Source organism: Hipposideros armiger, unplaced genomic scaffold (assembly GCF_001890085.2).
Source record: "Hipposideros armiger isolate ML-2016 unplaced genomic scaffold, ASM189008v1 scaffold_976, whole genome shotgun sequence".
NCBI classification, from domain to species: Eukaryota; Metazoa; Chordata; class Mammalia; order Chiroptera; family Hipposideridae; genus Hipposideros; species Hipposideros armiger.
The window spans coordinates 456,841-472,770 of NW_017732326.1; the positions used below are offsets into that span (position 1 = coordinate 456,841).

Here is a 15,930-nt window from a genome sequence, read left to right on the forward strand (position 1 = left end):
GTTGAGCTGTTGTTCAGCATCTTAGCTGTGGAGGGCAGTGTCACTGGCCCTCATATGTGGGATCCGAACCGGGGCCCTCTGGTGTTCCAAGCCAGCTCTTAACCAATGTGCCACTTGGCTGGCCCAGTAATATGTGTTTTAACAGAAATTTACATTGTGTGCTGTTCTGTGAAAAGGCTGTGTATGCAAAGTGGTCCCCAAAAGCCGAAGGAGCCCAGAGACCAAAAAACGAGACAGACAAGTCCAGGTTGTTGGTTTAGAGAATTTAATAGGGAACTTACGTGCAGAAATGGGTCCTGGGCAGCTGCAGGATGTTCAGATCGCGACATCTTTCACCTTCTAGACCACCTTCTTTTTTCCACCTTACAGATGGGCCTATGTGCTAGAAAAGCAGTATATGGATAGTCGGGGTGTGGGGGGGTGAGTGGAGACCAAAAGTCCAGATACCTGCAGGCCCTGGCAACAGGGTCAGCTAAGGGATAGAAAACATCTAGGGCTTCTTGCCCCAGAGGAAGTAATGGGAATTCTGTTACTAGCCCCAAACCTCTGTACACATTCCAGAGCCCACCCAGAGGTCAAAGGATTGGGTTCATTCACTTAGAAGTTAAGGTGGCAGGTTAGCTTCAAGATGGAGTCAGCTTTTCAAAATAGAGTCAGCTCTGTCCATACATGTGTGGCCACAATAGACGACAGAACCCCACTCTACCTAAGGGACGGGATACCAGGTCAGGAACAGCCTTTCTTACGAACTTACACTTCAGTGGACCCAGGAAGGGAGCATACTTGGTCATCAGGTTGTAAGATATGCCAGAGAAAGAGGCTGATGTTGGAAGGACTTGCCAAGTAGAAGAAGCAACATGTACAAAGGCTCAGGAGGCAGGAGGTGGCGTGGGCTCTTTAGGGAACAAGTAGATCAAGTAGGAAACTGAGCTGGCTAAAACGTGGAAAGGTAGGCAGCGTTTGTATAAAGACATGCTTATGTGTCATATCACAATGGGAGTTTATTCTGTCACTGGGGAAGAGTGTCCTTACATTATTATAGAGAAGGGGAGGAGTCACATGATCAGATTATCATTTTAGAAAAATACCTGTGGTTGTGTGGAATTCAGGCTAAAGGAAATGAAACTACCATGTTTTGGAAGAGGGGCTGAGGGCAGACTGGGAAAGACTTGGTTATATCTTGTATCACCATGTTGCACTCAGAAACTTTATATCCTTTTATTAATAACTGAATGTTTTACAACACACCAAATGTACTTCAAATAAAAATTCTGACCCATAGACTTAAGAATGCTAAGCTTTTTGAGAGTCCTGATTTAAAACTGTGTACAGCGCCGGCCGAGTGGCACGTTGGTTAAGAGCTGGCTTGGGATGCCAGAGGGCCCCAGTTCGGATCCCACATGTGGGCCAGTGATGCTACGCCCTCTACAGCTAAGATGCTGAACAACAGCTCAACCTGGAGCTGGGCTGCCGCGAGTCGCCGGCGACTCCTCCCCTATTTCTACCTAATAGGAGTTGTTTTTCTCTGATGCCAGGCATGCAAGAAGCCTCAATGAAGCTCACCGAGTCACTGCATGAAGTCTATGAGCCTGACTGGTATGGGCGGGAAGACGTGAAGATGGTTGGTGAGGTAAGAGCCAGGATGGCAGCACACAGGAGGCCTGAGGCGGGGGGTGGCTTCTGCAAGGCTCCCACCAAGTCCTCACTCAGCCTGTCCCCTGGTCCACCCCTTCCCCAATCCCCACACTTCTCAGCCTTAATCATGACAGGACAGCATATACCCAGAAGGCAACATACAATTCCTTTACCCAGATCATCTCAAATTCAGTTATTAGTGAACTGATCATTAGACCACATGGGTAGAAATCTGTGGGTTAAAGATTATTTTTCCTCAAAATAAGAATAACATTTTTCTGTCCCTTACTGCACATCAGAATAGCAGCAGAATGGGTGCGCAATATGATGATCTGTGTACTGCCCTCACCTCTGCATGCTGCTCCCCCACCCTCTTGGAAAGCATGGGCAGGAGCTGGGAAGAGCATCTATTGATATTTCACTTACACACCAGCTAGTCCTTTCCTGGGCTGCAGAGCCCGAGTGCAGATGCAGCTGGCCTGCTAAAAGGGGCGTAATTTCTGCAAGGCTTAGTCCCTAGACACGTCTTAACACCTGAAATTCAACTTCTAGCTGAGGGCCATCTGGAAGTGATCACATGGGTGTCGCTCCTTTGAGGATGGTGGAATGGGGTGGAGACCAGGTGCAGCTCTGCAGGATGTTGGCGAAGTCCTTTACCCTTCTCGGGCTTTGATTTCCTTCTCTGTAAAATGAGAATAGTAATCGTACTGACTAATAACACATTTGAAGCCTTTGTACTTATGTCACTGACATAGTGCCCAGAACATGTGATTATTACTGATATTAGAAAGCTACCGGACAAGTTCTCTCATGTTCAAGTTCTTCTTAAAACAAAGAACAGTAGTTTGTCACACCCCACTTCATGAGAGCTCATTGCTGCTTATTTAGGCACAGAAGGCACAGCCACCACAGCTCAGGGGAAGGTCTGATACATGATGAGCTGACCGTCTATGCAGCCTATGGAAAGATGGGTTCACAGTGCAGTCCCAGGCAGCTTCATGAGAATTCCAATATCCCCACTTTGATCTTTATAATCTCGTGATGACTGAGAAGAAAAAAACAAAACAAAACGGAGATTTATTTATGAGGAAAGCTCTTCTTGGCTCTCTTACCTCTTGAAAATGTTCAGGATATGAATATGGCAAAACTAACCTCCACACACTATTTTCCAATGCAGTTATTAAGTAATTACATCTTCTCACATTTCTTCAATAACAAAAACACAGTGTTCTAACATCATATTAAAAGCTTAACTCATATTGTAAATTTCTGACTAATCATGTATAATTTAAAAATTGTCATGAAATACAGAGTTTTTAAGGGAATAATAGACACTCATGTTATTGGCTTTTCAGAACACTGTACTATGTTCTTGGTGTGGCAGATGCCACTGTTGACATTTATTCTGAAGGAACCAGCTGCTCTCCTACCTTGGTCCCCGTGGCTGCCAGGGTTTTGGAATCTTCAGCTGCAGAGCCAAATATGGGTCCTGATGGTAAAGGAACCGAACACTGCATGTTCAGAGGGTCTACTCACATTAGAAGAGGAGGCTTTTTATATAGAGGACTTACTATTTTTTGTTTGAATAAAATGATTGATTTGGGATCTGTAATAAATAGAATTAGTATTTGAAGTGTGAAAAGGAAACAAAAGGAAATAAACCTCCCCAAAATTGTTTTGAACAGGATAGATACTTACATCCCTCCCATAAAGGAGACTTTGGAGGTGGGGGCCCTGGATGGTGTGGTGAGCCTACAGGCACCCGGGGCCCGTGGATGCCATCCTTGCTGCCTCCTCCAGGTTCGAGATGACTCTGAGCCCTGGGCGTCAGCTCTTGTTTCTGCGTTCTTGTCGGCAAGAAGGAGGGTGCAGGGAAGATAAAAGGCTCCTTTTAGGGACACTCTCAGAACTTAGTCTCAGGGCTGCACTTAGCTGCAGTGGAGGCTGGGAAGTGTAGTCTGTGTCCCAGGAAGCCATGTGCCAGCTAAAACTGGAGGTTCCATTACTAAGAAGGAAAGGATAGATACTGTGGAACAAGCAGCAGATCCTGTCTGGAGACCCTGAATATTTTAATACAAGGAGAAATGTGGAGATTATGGTCTTGCACACCTGCTTTGTGACTGGGATTCTGTGAAGCCCTTTGCACTGTCAGCTAACTTAATTGGGGAAATTGAAACTCGGGAAGATTCTAGTTTCCACAGTCACACAGATGGAATATAAGCTCTGTTCTGGCGAGGCAGCCTGAGTAATAGACAGATCATGAGCTCTGAATTCAGAGACACAGACCTGGGTTGAAACCAAAGTGTGTCATTTATCAACTGCATGACCATGGCCAAGTTATGTAACAACTCAGGCTTCAGTGTTCTCTTCTGTGTAGTAGCAACAAGAAGGCTTTCCTCGTAAAGCTTTTGGGAGAATTAAATGATCGCGCATGCACGTACACGTCAAGTGTTTAACCGAATGCCTAGACAGTTAGAAGTAGCAGCAGTAATACTAATACCTAATATTCATTGTGTGTTTATCATAATTGATGTTCACAATGGCAGAGCCTTTCCCAACAGGATTAAATTTTCTGCTCTCTCTGTGGAAGCTGCAGCAAAGGTTTATTGTTTATTTGAAGTGGTTTCTAGTTTCATGGGTGGCTTTAGAAGGAATCCACGTGGAATTCTTCACAGTCTCTTAGGCCTCAAAGACCATCTCTATGGATCTTGTCACCTTTTGAAGCTTGGACATGCTTTATTAATGCAGAATCAGAAATACATTTTTTAATGAGCTGAGCCTTAGGTAGCCTGTACTGTAAATTAGAACTTGTAGATACATGGCCTAGAAATCTTATTGTATAATTTAAAAATCCACAATTTAAAAATTCTTTCTGGCATCTTCTATCTGGGGAAATATTGCTTATCAAATTTGTTTAGTTTTAGAAATTTTTAGAAGTTTGTTGAAAGGTATCCAATTAAATTGATTCAGCAGTTATCTCTTCATTTCTCTTTTTCTTTTAGAAATGTGATGTGCTGTGGGAAGACTTCCATCAAAAACTAGTGGATGGGTCCCTGCTGACACTGGATACCTATCTGGGCCAATTTCCTGACATAAAGGTATTTTACTCTGTGTCTATAAAAGGAAGAATTGAGTGGTCCCATGTACTTACTGAAACACAGGCAAGAGGAATCAAAAGTCAAAGACAGTTGGTAACTTTTCATTTATTTAAGTATGGGATTTTTATCTTGTTCCTATCAGTTTGAAATGAAATGTCATTACAGAAATCACTTTTTCCCCTTTAATTAACTGCTTCAGCTTTTATTTCTCTACAAAAGTCTTTTTAATTTGGTAGATGTAAAATTGGAAATCAGAGATACCAAAAAAAATTCCAATCTTCTTTATGCTTAAACCTTTTTATTATGTATCATTTGACAGAATTTCCATTAGAATAAACAGTGGTAAAAAGGAAAGGAGAAACTTCATTGCAAATATCAGAGCAAAATCTGATATTTCCTTGTGTACTGTTTATTTCCGTATGTTCATAGCGTACCTAAATATTTTTTTCTCTCCTTGAAATTTTCAGGTTAAAATTGAACTGCCATTGACCCTTGAACCACATGGAGGTTAGGGGTGCCAACCCCTGCTCAGTCGAAAATCCATGTATAACTTTTGACATCCCATAAACTTAACTGCAGTTGTCCTTCAGTATCCACAGGGGATTGGTTCCAGGACCCCCACAAATACCAAAATCCGTGGATGCTCAAGTCCCTGATATAAAATGGCGCAGAGCACTGTGTATAGCTGACCCTCAGCATCCGCGCATTCCCGACCACAGGTCAAAAATACTGTTTTCCATCCGTGGTTGGTTGAATCTGCAAATGTGAACCTGGAGGGTACAGATAGCCAACTGTATATTTATTGAATAAAATTCTCCGTTAAGTAAATAGATCCATGCATTTCAAACCCGTATTCTTAAAGAGTCAACTATATTAAGGTATAAGCATTTCAAATACATTTGCATCTGGATCTCAAGTATCTGCTCTAAAACATTTGTCCTATGTGATACCTGGATACATTGAAAGGGAAATATACAAGTGAAGGTTTGAATATTGTAGATTTGGAATTGACTCTGGAGGTAAGATGGTTTTTAAATCATCTGGGCTGTATATAGCAAATGGTAGCATTAACAGAGCTGTCCCACGATCCCCATTGTTTTCCCCACTCAAGGAGGGGTGCCAGGTATGATATCCTTGGACTGTTTCTTCTGTAGGCTGAGAAGGCCATGAACCGGCATCTGTGGGCATCTGCAGCATTTTGCCAGGTGACTTCTGATGGGCGGGTCCATATTTACGTGGCCTTCTTTGTAGCCACTGTCAAATACCAGGGGACTAGCTGTAGTGATGTGCACTGGCCTTGGCCATAAAACATAGTGCAGTCTTGGCCAAAAATTCATTCATATCAATAAATTAGTTTACTTAGGCCCACACAGAATGCCTAATGCTAGTTGGCCAACATTGAAAGTGTGTTTTGGGCCACCAGGGCCACCAGACAAGAACCTAAGTAGATCAGATTAGATACATTACCCTTGTTGGCAAAATGGCACAGAGAACGTATCCAAATTCTCATGATGTGGTCATAATAGGCAGCAGAAGGCTGTACTGAGCCATTCCATAAATACATCCTAATTAAAAGGTATAAGTCAGTTTTTTTTAATTAATTAATTTATTTTAAAATTTATTATTATGAAAAACATTTAAAAATAAATTGGTTTCAGCTGTACAACACAGTGCAATAGTTATACTTCTTACCCCTCAAAGTGACAACCCCCCTCCCGCAATCTGCCACCCTATTTCCCCCCATATCATACATATCTTACAATTCCCTTGACTTCATTCCCACACTATATTCCACGTCCCATGACAAGATATCTTGTCATGGGACGTGGAATATAGTGTGGGAATGAAGTCAAGGGAATTGTATATATAAATATATATAAATATAACTAAATATATATATATTTAGTTATAGTTGACATACAATATTATACGACATCAGCTTCAGGTGTACAGTGCAGTGATCAAGCCTCTACCCCATCCATGAAGCGGTCTCCCTAACAAGACATGTGACCATCTGACACCCTACAAAATATTTACAACATTATTAATTATATTCCTCAAACTGTCTTTCCTGTCCCTGTGGCAATATTGTAGTTATGTATTTATGCTGTCTAATCCCTTCCCTTTCTCCCTCTTCCCCACTCCCTCCCAACTAGCAACCATCAGTTGTTCCTCTATGTCTCTAACACTGTATCTGTTTACTTTGCTCGTTCATTCACTTTTTTTAGATTCCACAAATCAGTGAGATCATATGGTATTTGTCTTTCTTTCACTGACTTATTTCACTTGACATAATAGTCTCTAAGACCATCCATATCATTGCAAATGGTACAATTTCCTTCTTTATAGCGGAGTAATACTCCATTGTATAAATGTACTACAGTTTCTTAATCCAGTTTACTACCGATGGGCATTTCGGTTGTTTCCAAGTCTTAGCTATTGTAAATAGCACTGCAATAAACATAGGGGTGCATGTATTATTTTGAATTAGCATCTTGGGTTTCCCTGGATAGATACCCAGGAGTGGAATTGCTGGGTCATAGTTCCATTTCCAGTTTTTTGAGATACCTCCATACTGATTTCCATAATGGCTGCACCAATCTGCAGTCCCACCAATAGTGCACCAGGGATCCCTTTTCTTCACAACCTTGCCAGCACTTGTTGTTTGTTGATTTATTGATGATAGTCATTCTGACTGGAGTGAAGTGGCATCTCATTGTAGGTTTTATTTGCATTTCTCTAATGATTAGTGAGGTTGAACATTTTTCATATGCCTGTTGGCCATCTGTATGTCTCTTTAGAGAAATCCCTCTTTATAGTCTCTGCCCATTTTTTAATTGGGTTGTTTGTTTTTTTGGTGTTGAGTTGAATGAGTATTTTATACATTTTGAATATTAACTCCTTATCAGATATATCATTGGAAAATATCTTTTCCCATTCAGTAGGCTGCCTTTTTGTTTTATTGATGATTTCCTTAGCTGTGAAAAAACTTTTAAGTTTGATGTAATCCCATATGTTTATTTTTTCTTTTATTTCTCTTGCCCGAGGGGATATCTCAGAAAAATATTACTGAGGGTAATATTTTTACTCCCTGTTGCCTGCAAATTTACTCCCTATGTTTTCTTCTAGGAGTTTTATGGTTTCAGGTCTTACATTTACGTCTTTATTCCATTTTGAATTTGTTCTCATATATGGTATAAGTAGGTGGTCCATTTTCACTCTTTTGCACGTTATTCCAATTTTCCGAGCACCATTTATTGAATAGACTATCTTTACCCCAATGTAAATTCTTGCTTCCATTGTCATAGATTAAATGACCGTATATGGATGGGTTTATTTTTGGGCTCTCTTTTCTGTTCCATTGGTCTATGTGTCTGTTTTTATGCCAGTACCATACTGTTTTGATTACTGTAGCCTTGTAGTATGATTTGATGTTGGGTCACGTGATACCTCCCACTTTGTTCTTATTTCTCAAGGTTGCCGTGGCTATTCGGGGTCTTTTATGGTTCCATATAAATTTTAGGATTTATATGTTCTGTTTCTGAGAAAAATGTCCTTATTAGTTTAATAGGAAATCCGTTGAATCTATATATTCCCTTAGGTAGTATTGACATTTTAACTATATTAATTCTTCCTATCCATTAACATGGTATGTATTTCCATTTATTTGTATCTTCTTGGATATCTCTCTTCAATGTCTTATAATTTTCTGAGTACAGGTCTTTTACTTCTTTGGTTAAATTTATTCCTAGGTGTTTTATTGTTTTTGAGGTAATTGTAAATGGGATTGATTTCCTGATTTCTTCTTCTGATAGTTTATTATTGGTGTATACAAATGCAACTGATTTCTGAATGTTTATTTTATATCCTACTACCTTACTAAATTCATTTACCAGTTCCAACAGTTTTTTGGTGGAGTCTTTGGGATTCTCTCTATATATTATCTTGTCATCTGCATATAATGACAATTTTACTTCCTCTCCAATTTGGATGCCTTTTATTTGATTTTCTTGTCTGATTGCTGTGGCCAGAACTTCCAGAACTATATTGAATAGAAGTGGTGAAAGTAGGCAGCCTTGTCTTGTTCCTGATTTTAAGGGGAAAGCTTTTAGCCTTTCCCCATTGAGTACAGTGTTTGCTGTGGGCTTATCATATATGGCCTTTATTATGTTGAGATATGATCCCACTATTCCCACTTTGCTAAGAGTTTTTATCATAAATGGCTGCTGAATTTTGTCAAATGATTTTCTGCATCTATTGATATGTTCATATGATTTTTATTTTTCATTTTGTTAATGTGATGTATTACGTTAATTGATTTGCGGATATTGAACCAACCTTGCATAACTGAAATGAATCCCACTTGATCGTGGTGTATGATCTTTTTAATGTGACGCTGAATTCGGTTTGCTAGTATTTTTTTGAGGATTTTTGCATCTATGTTCATTAGGGATATCGGCCTGTAAGTTTCTTTTTTTGTAATATCTTTCTGATTTTGGGACCAGAGCAATAAAATGTGCTTGGGAGCCTTCCCTCCTTCTGTATTTTTTGGAATAGTTTGAGTAAAATAGGTGATGATTCTTTTTTGAATGTTTTGTAAAATTCACCTGTGAAGCCATCTGGTCCAGGAATTTTGTTTGTTGGAAGCTTGTTGATTACTGATTCAATTTCTTTGGTAGTTATCAGTCTGTTCAGAGTTTCTGTTTCTTCTTGGTTCAGACTTGATAGATTGTATGCTTCTAGAAATTTATCCATTTCTTCCAGATTGTCAAATTTATTGGCATATAGTTGATCATAGTTATTTCTTACAATTTTCTGTATTTCTGTGATATATGTTGTCACTTCTCTTTCATTTCTGATTTTATTAATTTGGGTCCTCTGTTTTTCTTGGTGAGTCTGGCTAAGGGCTTGTCGATTTTGTTTATCTTTTCAAAAAACTAGCTCTTGGTTTCATTGATCTTTTGTATTTTTTTTTGGTCTTTATTTCATTTATTTCTGCTCTGGTCTTTATTATTTCCTTCCTTGTACTCCCTTTGGGCTTGTTTTGCTGTTCTTTATCCAGTTCCCTTAGGTGTAAAGATAGTCTATTGATATGAGATTGTTCTTGTTTCTTTAGATAGGCCTGCATTGCTATGAATTTTCCTCATAGGACTGCTTTCGCTGCATCTCAGAGATTTTGGATTGTTGTGTTTTCATTTTCATTTGTCTTGAGAAAGCTTTTGATTTCTTCCTTGATCTCAGTTTTGACCCAGTCGCTATTTAGTAGCATGTTATTCAGCCTCCATGTATTTGTGTGCTTTCCGGGTTTCTTTTTATAATTGATTTCTAGTTTCATAGCATTGTGGTCCTAGAAGACACTTGATATGATTGCAATCTTCTTAAATTTACTGAGACTTGTTTTGTGTCCTAACATGTGGTCTATCTTAGAAAATGTTCCATGTGCACTTGAGAAGAATGTATATTCTGTTGCTTTGGCATGAAATGCTTTAAAAATATGAATTAAATACAGCTGGTCTAAAATGTCATTTAAGGCCACTGTTTCAGTGTCGATTTTCTGTCTGGAGGATCTGTCCATTGGTGACAATGGGGTGTTAAAGTCCTCTACTACGATACTGTTACTGTTGCTCTGCCTTTATGTCTATGAAAATATTTTTTATATATTTAGAAGCTCCTATGTTGGGTGCATAGTTGTTTACTAGGGTTATGTCCTCTTGTTGAATCGATCCTTTTGTTATTATGTAGTGTCCTTCTTTGTATTTTATTGTAGTCTTCATTTTAAAGTCTATTTTGTCTGAAATAAGTATTGCTACTCCAGATTTTTTCTCATTTCCATTTGCTTGAAATATCTTATTTCATCCCTTTACTTTCAGTCTATGTGTGTCTTTTGATTTGAGATGAGTCTCTTGTAAACAACATATGCATGGGTCCTGTTTTCTTATCCACTCAGCCACTCTATGTCTTTTGATTGGAGCATTTAATCCATTCACATTTAAAGTGACTATTGATAGGTCCATTTTTATTGCCATTTTGTTATTTGTATTTCTGATCTTCGTGGGTTAGCTTGTTTTCCCCTTTCTTCTGTTTAAAAAAGCCCTTTTAACATTTCCTGCAATGTTTGCTTGGTGGTAATGAATTCCTTAAGCTTATTCTTTTCTGAGAAGCTCTTTATCTCTCCTTCAATTTTAAGTGCTAGCCTTGCTGGGTAGCAATCTTGGTTGTAGGCCTTTATTTTGCATCACTTTGAATATTTCCTGCCACCCCCTTCTGGCCTGCAGAGTTTCTGTAGAAAAGTCAGCTGTTAGTCTTATAGGAGTTCCTTTGTATGTAACTTGCTGTCTTTCTCTTGCTGCTTTTAGGATTCTGTCTTTGTCTTTAATCTTTACCATTTTTACTATGATGTGTCTTGGTGTGGACCTGTTTGGGTTCAGCTTGTTTGGAACTCTCTGCACTTCCTGGGCTTGTATGTTGATTTCCTTCACCTGGGTAGGGAAGCTTTCTGTCATTATTTCTTCATATACATTCTCGATCCCTTGGTTCTCCTCTTCCCCTTCTGGAATTCCTATGATGCGAATGTTGCTGCGTTTGATGTTGTCCCACAGGTCTCTGAAACTATTTTCATTGTTTTTTATTCTTTTTTCATTTTGTTGTTCCAACTGGATGATTTCTCCTATTTTGTCTTCTAAATCACTGATCCGATCCTCTGCTTCATCTAATCTACTGGTGATTCCTTCAAGTGTGTTCTTCATTTCAGTTATTGTATTCTTTAGTTCTAACTGGTTATTTTTTATGATTTCTTTATCCTTCTTTATGTCCTCACTAAGTTTCTTAAGCATTCTTATCATCAGTGTTCTAAGCTCTGTCTCTGAAATGTTGGATACCTCTGTTTCACTTAGTTTCATTTCTAGAGGATTCTTCTGATCTTTCATGTGGGACATATTTATTTGTTTCTTCATTCTGGCTGTTGCTTTGTGATTGCATCTATGTACTAGATAGATCACCTAGGGAAAAAAAAAGAAAAAAAAAGCGGGGGGCTCTCTGCCCGCTTTAATCTGCAGACCACATGCTCAGCAATATAGAGACTCTGGACGACTCAGCACCAGCTGTTGGGGGGAAGGGCTCAGTGCGTCATGCGCCGTCCTCCCTCTCAGGCTTGCAGTGAGCTTCCTACAATTAGCTGCTGTGTGCTCTGGAACCGTGCTCACCACCAAAAATCTGGACAGGTTGTTGTGGGCTGTCTGCTGCTGCAAAACGCCCTCTGTGGCCTGCTGGTGGGGGCCAGGCATCAGGGGCTCTGGGTTCCCCTGGCATCACAGCTCTAGGTGGGTGGGGCAGGCCCCCAATGCACCACAGGGTGTGATCAGTGTCCCCCACCAAGTCAGAGCAGCATGCACTCTTGCATGAGCAACCAGCCTGCAGAAACTTCTCCAGGAAAGCCCAGGTCCGATCATGCAGGTGCACAGCTCACGGCCCCACACGCCCAGGAAAACTCCCAGTCTCAGCCTGTCCCAATCAGTCAGTCGCAGATCAGGCCGAGTAGCCCAACAGCCAGTTGCCATCCTGGCAACTCTGCATGCTCAGTGCTGAGAGCGGGGACCCAAGGCAACTCGCGCACTCTTGCGTTTTAATGAACAGCCTGTTGGAGCCGGAGTACGCCTGCCAGGTATTTCCCTCGCAATGCAGCACAAGCAGTGTGGAGGGTGGGGATCCAAGGCCGCATGTGCGCGTGCACATGCACGCACCCACGCACACACACATTCCTGCGCAGATTCCACCAGACCAATGCCATACTAGACCTGATCCTCTGTGGGAGGGCCCAACCCTGAGAAAATGACGCCCTCCTGTGCACTACTTGTGTGCAAGCTCCACACCAGGGGAACAATGGTCTCAAAACCTCCAGCTCATGTGCCAAATGCGCTCAGTTCAGTCCTTCCCGCAGGCTCCTGCGCCCTGCTCACAAAGCTACTCCCTCCACCAGGGATCCGGGTGAGTGCTCACCAGCGAGCGAATCCATATGCCGGCTCCACTGGTTCTCTAGCCACCATCAGCCTCACTGAGTGGACCAAAGTGAGTCCTCACTAATTTCTACTGCCAACCATCGTAGGACTCCTCTTCCTGGCAAAGTAACTCTGGGTTGGTGAGCTTGGTGTGGGGCCAGAGGGTCTCTCCCCCAACTGGAGAAGCCTCCCTACTGTTGCGGGGAACCCAGACAAAGAGACAGGACACCAAGGCTTGGGAAGCAACTTTTATTAATGCCGGCACTGGTTCAGCAGATTCACATCCAGAGGCTGAGCCCCGACCCGGGTGGGACTTGGGGCTATATACCTTGAAGTTTCCAGGTTGGCAGCTAAGATCTATTATTAGAACATGTGGTCATTGTGCCAGTTCCTGACTGGCTCCTGGGTGAGGTAGGAATTTGGAAATATTAAACGCGGAAGTCTTGATAACCGTACGGTCCAGGAATGTCTTTGTCTGAAGCCCGCGCGAAATCCTTAGTGACCACATGGTCTGGGAAGGCCTTTGTCTGGGGCCCACTGCCACACTACCGCTGAGGTGTCCCTCATGGGGTTCGCCTTCTCTCGTCCGCCCCTCCTACCAGACTTGACATGGCCTCCTCATTAAGTTCTTCGTTGTGAGGTTCTGTTCATCTAGTGTTCAGGGGACTTCAAGGTTGAATATTTTATAAATTATTTGTAATTTTGGTGTGATCCTGGGAGGCAGTTGGCACAGTGTCTGTATTCCGCCATCTTACTGGAAGTCCATTCATAAGTCAGTTTTTTTTTCAATTTTCTAAGAAACTGAAAAATTACAAAACATTTTAAATTCTGTAAGACTGCATGTACTAGCCTACAGGGAATGTGTTTTGGGTTATATTCAAATTACTTTATAGACATTCAGATTTTATCTTAGAATCTGTGGCATTTGTGGAGCAGTCTCAGAATCATCATCACACTTCAGAATATCATTTACTGCATTGACAATTTAATCTTTATAAAAAGTCAATTCCCAATAAATCACAATAAGGGAAAATTTTGTCCTCCTACTTGAAAATTTCAAAGCAGCTTGTGACTTGTCTAAATTAGTCATATAATACATATTCATAGTTTGACTTAGTTAAACCAATGAAGGCAGTGAATGACAAGAGAACAAACACATTTGAAAAGTTATTGTGTTTCAGGAACAAAAACTTAGTATCATCAAAAAAATGTGAAGTCTCTTAGTTGTCGTGGTATTGCCTAGAGCCGGTTATTCGGAAATTGGCCATACTCTCGAGGAGCATATAATTTCAGAAGACCACTACATACACAAGTACCTGCATTGAAACATAGAGAGATTAAAATAAAGTCATGATGGATTATATCGGCTAGTCTTTTCAGTTAGTTCCATGTCAGAAACATGAAGAACTCAGCAGAACTTTTATTTCAGCAGTTCTTTTCTTGAGGTCTGTGGTTGAAGTCATGCACAAAAATTATTCTCTAGTTACTGAACCATCTTTACACTAGAGATTTGGGAATAATATCTAGTTGGATGCCCTGAATATAAATGAAACACATATCATGGTTTTGCCTGCATCATGGAAAGAGGCTGAAACGATTTCTCTTTCTCTGAAGTCACATTTAGAATGTCATAGCATACACAAAAAGTTTCAACCAAAACAGAGAATTGTGAAGCTGTTTCATATGATGAATAGTTGAGGAAATAGCAGTGTTTAACTTGGAAAGGAAACAATTTGGAATTGAACACTGGGGGGATAGCTGTTTCTAATATTTGAAAGACTTTTCTTCTGTGAGAATGCACTTAAGGTATTCTGTGTGCCTTTACTTGGTGGATGGAAGTTAGAAGTTGATATAGACTCAATGACTACATAAAGTTAGTGTTGAGAGATTACATAATGAATGGGTTATTGGTGGAAAGGAGGATTATGATTAAAAATACTGAGTGGAGAATTTTCAAAGCATAGCACACAATTGAATTCTTTTGCTACTATTAAAATCAGCAGGCTATGTGTAGTTAAAACCTCAGGCAAATTTCCAAATATTTATGGCAGCCCATCAGAGAGGTTATGGAATACCATTCATGAACAGTGATGTTTGACTTTTCCAGCTGTGATTGGCAGGGCACACGGTGTTGTGGTTCTTATTATACAGCACTAATGTCTGAAATCAATGCCAGTTTGTCACTAACACAGACAGGCTTACAGCTGTGAGCAGTGATTGTAAAATGTAGTTTAGATTCTATCTTGGCGGCCACTCATGGGCAACTAAGCATATATTTACAGCAATGTGCCAAATTGAATTCCAAATTGAAGTTATTATAGAAAATTTTAAAAATACAATAAATTATTTTCTTTACTGCACAGGGTCAGTGCACAGTGGAAATATGAAGAAATTTTAATTAAAAACTTAAGCGATTTACTATTAAACTAGTAAATTTATTTAATTAAATTTACTTGATTGGATGGTGAAATAAGAATTGTATCATTTTCTATATAAGAGCTAAAGTGTATTAATTCTACCCTTGCTCAGGAGATTTGGTTGTTTTTTTAAGATTCCCAAATATCAGATAGGTAAGGCAATGAGATTGATTTGTTTTTCTAGTGCAAAAATGTCTGCATCAAAATGAGTAATGACCTTCAAAATGGTCATTTCTACATGATAAGCTATACTCTGTGACTGACTTGTCAGTTACACAAGAAATTAAGTCACATTATTTACTTAACTTCTTATTTTTAAACAACAAAAAATAAGATGACCCAGTGCAGTCTTCCATGTTATTCAGACTTGGAAGTAATTGAGTTTTGGCTGTTTTCAAAAACCATAGCCATCTGCAAAGAATCAAGATTTCCTTCTTGGAAGATATTAAAAGAGAGTCACCCCCACAGGTCCACAAAGCAGAGCTTCCTGAGTTTGCATGTAGTCACAGAAGACCACTCTTAAGGGACAGTGTTCCTTTGGAAGCAATGGTTATATATTTGCTAATGTAATTAGCTTTGTCAGCTCATAGGCACACTGTATCTACTATACTTTATTAAAGGGCTTCTCTCTCTCCTACCTGGGCTAATTCACGTATCTTTAAATGAATGTGGTGTGTCAACCATATTTTCCACTACTAACACCAGTTGGAAGTGGTAGGTGCAGAAGAGAAAGTGAAAGAAAGTGAAAGCAGCTAAATGAGAGTAAGAAACTGTCCTAACCCACCT

General features: G+C 40.2%; 1 protein-coding gene across 5 annotated transcripts in view; it reads left to right on the forward strand.

Moving 5' to 3' along the window:
• Positions 1-15,930, forward strand: part of AMPH (amphiphysin) — a 245,355-nt gene that overhangs the window by 151,679 nt on the left and 77,746 nt on the right. For all 5 annotated transcript variants that reach the window (XM_019631035.1, XM_019631033.1, XM_019631032.1 and 2 more), the window contains exons 4-5: positions 1,536-1,630; positions 4,638-4,733. In XM_019631035.1, the coding sequence (XP_019486580.1) occupies positions 1,536-1,630; positions 4,638-4,733 (191 nt within the window). The remainder of the gene's footprint in view (positions 1-1,535; positions 1,631-4,637; positions 4,734-15,930) is intronic.